The 7,500-nt window shown below is 45.7% G+C and overlaps 2 protein-coding genes across 3 annotated transcripts in view; both read left to right on the forward strand.

Moving 5' to 3' along the window:
* Positions 1–3,801: 3,801 nt before the first annotated feature.
* Positions 3,802–7,500, forward strand: part of LOC109932226 (histone H4) — a 118,839-nt gene continuing 115,140 nt past the window's right edge. The window contains exon 1 of one of the 2 annotated variants that reach the window (XM_048621076.1): positions 3,802–3,954. In XM_048621076.1, the coding sequence (XP_048477033.1) occupies positions 3,877–3,954 (78 nt within the window). In that variant the 5' untranslated portion in view covers positions 3,802–3,876. Of the gene's footprint in view, positions 4,208–7,500 lie in introns of those variants that run through there. The other variant, XM_020531626.2, reaches the window with a different exon arrangement.
* On the forward strand, positions 5,110–5,613 carry LOC109932566 (histone H3). Its single transcript, XM_048621082.1, has one exon. The coding sequence runs from the start codon at positions 5,119–5,121 to the stop codon at positions 5,527–5,529; it is 411 nt and encodes a 136-aa protein (XP_048477039.1). The 5' UTR covers positions 5,110–5,118; the 3' UTR covers positions 5,530–5,613.

Raw genomic sequence — 7,500 nt, forward strand, 5'->3', positions numbered from 1 at the left:
GCCTTCATGGAGAGAGAATTTGAGTACAGGAGAAAGGATGAATTGCGACAATTTAACAGGGTATGTGTGAGACAACATCTGGAATACTGACAGCAGGTTTGGCCTCCTTATCTGAGGAAGGATGGTGTTACTATAAAGGCAGTTTTAATGTGCATATTGCTGTGATGGAAGGAGAAATTGAATTGTTTTTGAAAATATGTGCTTAAATTCAGAAGAGTGAGGGATCCTCTTAGAAAGCTATAAGAAACTGGCAGACCTAGACAATATAAATGCAGGAAGAATGTTCCTGATGGTAGGAGTCATATTTTTAGGAGATAGGTAGGCCATTTAGGGTCAGAAAGTGAGAGTTTTCTTCATTCAGAGAGTGGTGTGCCTGTGGAATTCTCTGCCACAGAAATTAACCATGTCCAACGCATTGTATGATTTCAAAAAGGAGTTGGGTGAGGCACTTGTGGCCAAAGGGAATCAAGGTATAATTGGTTTAATGTCAAGAGACAGAGAGTGACGGTGAAGGGTTGCTTTTTGGACTGGAGACCTGTCACCAGTGATTTTCCACAGGAGTGATTCTGGGTCCTCTTTTGTTCGTCATTATATAAATGATTTGAATGAGAATATAGAAGGCATGGTCAAAATGTTTCTGGATGATAGCAAAGTTGGTAGCACAGTAGTAAGTGGAGAAGGTTTCCTAAGATTACAAATGGATCTTGATCAAATACCTCAATGGGCTGCAAAATGGCAGATGGAGTTAATCTGGATGAATGCAGGGCTTTGCATTTTGGTGCAACATACAAGGGTCGGCCTTGTACAATTAATGGTAGGGCCTTGGGTAGTGTTGTAGAACAGAGGGACCTAGCATTCTATGAAGTCTGCATCACATCTCAACAGGGTGGTTAAGAAGTCATGCTTGCCTTCATTTCACAGTCCTTTGAGTTTAGGAGGTGGGAAATCTTTTTGAGGTTGAAGGGACATTGGTGAGGGCACTTCTGGAATACTGTGACCAGTGCTTGTTGCACTGTCAGAGGAAAGATATTATTAAGCTGGAGAGGGTTCAGAAGAGATTCACCAGTATTTTGCCATGTGTGTCAGGCTTGAGATATAAAGAAAGGATGGATAAGCTGGGACTTTTTTTTTCACTGGAGCATAGAATGTTGAGAGGTCACCTTATAGAAGTTTATAAAATAATGAGGGGGATGAGACAGAGTTGACGGTCGTTGTCTTTTGCCTGGGATGGGGGCAATGGAAGACCACGGTGGACATTCTTAATGTGACAGGAAAGAGATTTTTGAAAAAAAGGACACGAGGGGCATTTTTTTTTTACAGAGAGCATGGACGCATGTGGAATGAACTTCCTGACGAAATCGTCTATGTGGCTACAATTACAATATTAAAACGACATTTGGATAAGTATATAATTATGACAATTTTGAATGGAAATAGGCCAGGAGCAGGTAGGTGGAACTAGTTTAGTTTGGCATTATATTCGGCATGTGCGAGTTGGACTGAAGTATTTGTATCCTTGCTGTATGACTCTATATGAGAGAAAAAAACTGACACAGGCTATTGAATTGGATGATCTGCCATTTTCATGATGAGTGGGAGGAGAGATTTCATGGGCCGTTTGGTTCGGTCCAGTTGCTGTTATCTATATTTCTATGTCTGTTGATTCCCAGAACCGATGTTGAGTATTGTCACCGGAATGAAAAATACTGATCTGGGCGATCAATATAACTTCAAACCATTTGGTTGGCTCTTGCTGCTGAATCTGGAGAAGAGCGAATCTCCGGCGCAGAAGCCTCAGAGAGTTTAACAGTTACTGAGGAGAAAAACTACAACTAACTCCCTGGATACCGGAGCAAAGGCTGAGAGGAGGAGAAATTGTATCCTTTCACATGTACATTTGGTGATATTTCTGGCCTGTGATTGTGTGGCTCTGAATATTGTGTCAAAGAGACTTTAGGAGAAGGGCGGGCGGGTTAGTCTAATATAACTGTGTTTGTGCGTTCTTTCGTAATATGGTATCTACCAGCCCCTCTTGTTCAAATCAATAGGATTTTCAATTCAACTTATCCCCCTGCTCCCCACTAAACTCCAAAGATAGAATTCAAGCCAATGTATTTGTTGATTTTAAGATTTCAGTCTAAAAGTGACGATAATGTCGGCGCTCAGCTCAGAGAGCGCGATCAGTGCAGCAGCAAAATGCGTTTAACTCGACAACGGAGCCGTCAATTCGAGAGAAAACGTTTTGGCCGCAAACCTTCCCGTGTCAGGGTCAGGAACGATCGAGCCTGGCTCTCTGGAGAAGCGGAATTGCAGAGGGATTGGAGAGTTTCGGTCGAGAGAGAAACACAGAAAGGCAGCAGGAGCAGGGAGCTGAGGGCAGGTTGTCTCTGCGCCTTCCGCTCGCTGCCTTTAAGTTGCTCAGTGCCGCCACCAGCAGCTTCATTGCTGACCCAGTTCAGTCTGACAGAGAGAAATTTAGCGCAGAGTTCTCGACATGAGCGACAGTGCAGCCGCCGAAACGGCTCCTCCAACCTCCGCCAGCACCAAACCCAAGATTCCCCAGAAGAAGAAGGCGGTGGCTCCCAGGAAAAAAACCATCCGGTCCTGGGTTGGGCGAGCGGATTGTGAAGATTGTCGGCGAGATCAGCGATCGGAAAGGGACGTCTCTGGCCGCTATAAAGAAGGCGCTGCAGAGAAGCGGGATCAATGTGGAGAAGAAAAATGCACAGATCAGGATGGCTATCAAGAGGTGTCTGCCGAAAGGCTCCTTGGTTCTGGTCAAGGGCCAGGGCGCCTCCGGCTCCTTCAAACTCCCACAGAATCCAGTCAAGGCAAAAGTGGGAAAGAAGGCGAGACCAGCAGCATCCGCCAAGAAACCAGCCGTGAAGAAAACCAGCCAAGAAGGTGACAGCGAAGAAATCCCCAGTCAAGAAAGCGGCCGGCAAGAAGGCAGCAACGCCAAAGAAAGCGGTGAAGAAAGCAGCGCCTAAGAAAAAAGACTCCCGTGAAGAAGGTGAAAAAGACCAAGAGCCCCAAGGCCGCAAAACCGGTCCCGAAATCGGGTAAATCGAAGGCCAAGCCCAAAGTGAGAGTGACCAAGAAAGCAGCAAAGAAATGAAGCAGTCTGTGCAACATGTAACCTTCTGAATCCAAAGGCTCTTCTCAGAGCCACCCACATCTCTCAGGAAAGAGCTGAGCCCGGATCAAATGATCCCTGTCCCATCTTCGAGTGCAGGGATAAATTATATATTAATTAATGTGATTAACTCGTCCACATTTCTCTGCCAGATTTACACCCAGTCTCTCTCTCACATTCCACAATAAATCAGTATTAGGTCCACATCATACTGCCCATAGGTTCGGGTGCAGTTTCATTTCATGTCCGTCTGCTTTTCACATATTCAGGGATAGTCCCCGAGAGGAACACTGGGCCAGAAACCCCGCTTCGCAACACAATCCCCAAGAAATGATTTTCTCCCATTCAGCTAAAGGAATGGAAACTGACATTGAAATGGAAGCAACCGTGTGTTGTCTCGTTAAGAAAGGCCGGGATATGGCCGTTTAATTGTGTCGCAACTGCTTTTAAAAGTTCCAGGTTTTATTATCTTTGAACATGAAGCTTGAGTCTGTATGTTTTTTTGCCGGGCATTATGTTCACAGCCCTTGTGGAGAAAAGGTTGAGTTCCAGATTCATTTGGAGGCTGTAGTTAGCTGGAGGCGGAGCTGGACATTTCTCTGTCTGTCACTCAGTTTCCTGCCCGGGCCGCCTCTCACTCTGTGTCAGCTGTTTCTCACTCAGGTCGGGGCGGGCTGTATAAAAAAGGAAGGTGAGGCAGCGCGAATCGCATTCGGCAGCGATTGGAGTGAAGAAGTGTGATGTCTGGAAGAGGCAAAGGAGGCAAAGGCCTGGGAAAAGGCGGAGCGAAGCGGCACCGCAAAGTGCTCCGTGATAACATCCAGGGCATCACGAAACCAGCCATCCGGCGCCTGGCTCGCCGTGGTGGGGTCAAGCGCATCTCGGGCTTGATCTATGAGGAGACCCGCGGGGTGCTGAAGGTTTTCCTTGAGAATGTGATCAGGGATGCGGTCACCTACACTGAGCACGCCAAGCGCAAGACGGTCACTGCCATGGATGTGGTGTACGCTCTGAAACGCCAGGGCCGCACTCTCTATGGGTTCGGCGGCTGAGCAAATCGACCCTTTTCCAGCGAACCCAAAGGCTCTTTTCAGAGCCACCCAAACCCTCCAAGTGAGAGCGGAGACCTGAGCACAGGAAAGGCAGCACATAGAGAGGGTGTAGTGTACCGCAGCTGGTTATTCCATATCTCGAATTGTAATTCTGCCCTGATGCGAAATGTCACAGATTGCAGTATTTCTATTTCATTCCTTCCAGGAATGATATTCAGTTCAGTTTTCATTCAGGGAAGCCTGCAGATGTTTTAATGGCCTGTTGTTACACTCTGTTACAGTTTTTGGACTAATTGAGCCGATAAATTGAGATTGTGTAACTTTTTTTAGCGGACACTGTTAGCTTTGAAGATGCTTCAATCGGCGGTGTTATTTAGATTTATTAACGGAGGTGACACGGCCGGTTGATTAGTTTGAGATAACAAGGTGTGGAGCTGGATGAACACAGCAGGCCAAGCAGCATCAGAGGAGCAGGAAGGCTGACATTTCGGGCCTAGACCCTTCTTCAGAAGTCTGGGCTGTGTTAAAACCCCGCGCTTTCCTCCTACATGTTAGGGGCAGATAGGCAATGATCCCGCGTCCTGTCCGCGTTAACTGCAAGTTAGGTTTAAAAAGAAATCCCACAAAGTACAGATTTTATCGTCGTTGGACTTTATTTTGCATTTAAATATTTAACTTTAATTTCAGGATTGCGAGGGTAAAATCGGCGGGCTTTTTGAAATTGACAAACTGTCATTTCAAGTTAACCAATCAGACTCCAACAACTATTTTATTGCCTTTTCTGTACCTTCCGCAGCTGTTTCTCATTGGGTTGAGGGACGGGACTGTATCCAATCCCAGCTCTAAGGCGGTCTCTTCAATTCCCTTAAATAGGCAGCACTGCCGCAGGCTCAGCATTGATAGCCGCAGCGTGTACGTGTCTTGCAGAGAATGGCCAGAACCAAACAGACAGCGCGTAAATCCACCGGAGGAAAAGCTCCCCGCAAGCAGCTGGCGACCAAAGCGGCCCGCAAGAGCGCTCCGGCCACGGGCGGAGTGAAAAAGCCTCATCGCTATAGGCCCGGCACAGTGGCTCTGCGGGAGATCCGCCGCTACCAGAAATCGACCGAGCTGCTGATCCGCAAACTGCCCTTCCAGCGCCTGGTGCGGGAGATCGCTCAGGACTTCAAGACCGACCTGCGGTTCCAGAGCTCGGCCGTGATGGCCCTGCAGGAGGCCAGCGAGGCTTACTTGGTGGGGCTGTTTGAGGACACCAACTTGTGTGCTATCCACGCCAAGCGAGTCACTATCATGCCCAAAGACATCCAACTGGCCCGCCGGATCCGCGGGGAGCGCGCTTAAACGGAGCGTACCTGGCCCTGTAGGTTAACCCCGAGAAACCCAACGGCTCTTTTCAGAGCCACTAAACTATCCAAAAAGAGCCGAACTGACGCATGATGTGCGTTTCGTTGTTATATAGCCATATCTTATTATTGCACCGGGCTAATTTAGCTGTAATTGCAGGAACTGCATCTGGCTGAAAAAAAAACACAAGTGCGTAGGACTGATACATTTGTGTTATTTAAATTAAAACTCAAGAAGCGTATTTTAATTATAAATTGAGATTTAAATTAGTCACAAAATAATTGAAGTACAGCATCCCTGTCTGCAAATTAGAAATTCACGACAAAACCTCTGTGCTTTTTGCTTCCCTTGGCCTTTCCTCCAGCTCTACTTTCAGCCTCCTGTTTGTTTACCTTGGATTCCAGCATCTGCTGTTTATTTTTTTCTGATAACTGTGACCATGGCTGAGAAGGAGGGCGGGGAAAATGGCGCTAAATCGTTAAACGCTTTCTTACAAATTTGAAAATCCCGCCAATATGTAGAAATCAGGAGGCGGTTTTACACAGAAGAATGCAAGTGTACTTAACGAGTTGATTTGATTTTCAGATTACAAAATCTGTAGTTCACACAATTTGTTTCCTCATTCCACAAGAGGCTTCTCTCTCTCTCTCTCTCGCTACTGTGTGGCTTTAAATGATTTTTTTTTCGAATCTCCTCGGATTATTCTTACCGCTATCTCATATCCCCTCTTTGCCCTCCGGATCTCCCTCTTCAGAATGCACCTACTTTTTTTATACTGCTCAAGAGACTCAGTTAAACCTCATTTTCAATATCTAATTTTTTTTTCTATTCCCAACGTCGAACCTTAATAATCTAATTCAACCATTGCTCATTAATCCTACTTTGGTAGATGTTCTTCGGAACGTTTGTTCAGATTCGATCAATCAAACGGTCTCTTTCTGCTGTGTTTGGATTCCATGAACGTGCTTCCTGATCGATGTATTGATAGGGACACCGTCTTTTCATTAGTTTTAAAGTCTCCCTCCCTTATTCCAGCTTACACCTAACTGCTGTAACTATTGAAGATATTTCTTCACAATTGTCCAGTGAAAATATGTGGGTTGAAATTAGAAAAAGGGAAGGAATGATCACCTTGATGAGATTGTGTTAATAGGCCCCACAATAGTCAGATGGACATTGACGAACATATATGTAGAGACATCGCAGACATAAGTAAGGATAATAATGTTGTAATAGGTGATTTTAATTTTCCAATTGTTGAGTGGGATGACACAAGTGTCCAAGGTTTGGACAGTGAAGAACTTGCTAATTGTGTTCAAGCAAATTTTCTTTGACATGTAAATATTCTTGGTAGAGACAGGGGAAAAAAAAATAATGTTTTCTTCAGTAATAGGGCAGAGCATCCCACTCAGACCCATTCCCCTTTCTAACCCACCTAACCTAAATATCCCTGTGCACAAAGGGCAATTTTAGCTTGGCCAATCCACCTACCCTGCACATCTTTGGACCGTGGGAGGAAACCAGAGCACCTGGAGGAAACCCATGCAGACATGGGGAGAATGTGCAAACTCTCACACAGACAGTCGCCCAAGGCTGGAATCGCACCTGGGTCCCTGGCACTCTGAAGTGCTAACCACTGTGCCACCCATTGGTAGTAGAGTGTTCACAGGTAAGGGGATGTCTGATAAGTGGAAGGCATTCACAAGTGTCATATGAAAGTTCAGAGTTAATATGATTGTCTTGGACTAAAAGGTAAGCTGGCAGGATAAAGGAACAATGGATTAATAAAGATATTGAGGTTCTTGTTGGGAATACAAAAGAAATCGTATTAGATAGAGATGACTGGGTTCAAATGAGTGTAGAGACAGGAGGAAAAAAAATGACCTTTTCATCGGTAATACAGCAGGGCTAGTTACTGGTGTGATAGTGAGGGAGCACTATGGAGTGTAGGGGCATTCTGAAGAGATC

The sequence above is a fragment of the Rhincodon typus genome, unplaced genomic scaffold (genome assembly GCF_021869965.1).
Source record: "Rhincodon typus isolate 14 unplaced genomic scaffold, sRhiTyp1.1 hic_rhity00000051, whole genome shotgun sequence".
NCBI lineage: Eukaryota > Metazoa > Chordata > Chondrichthyes > Orectolobiformes > Rhincodontidae > Rhincodon > Rhincodon typus.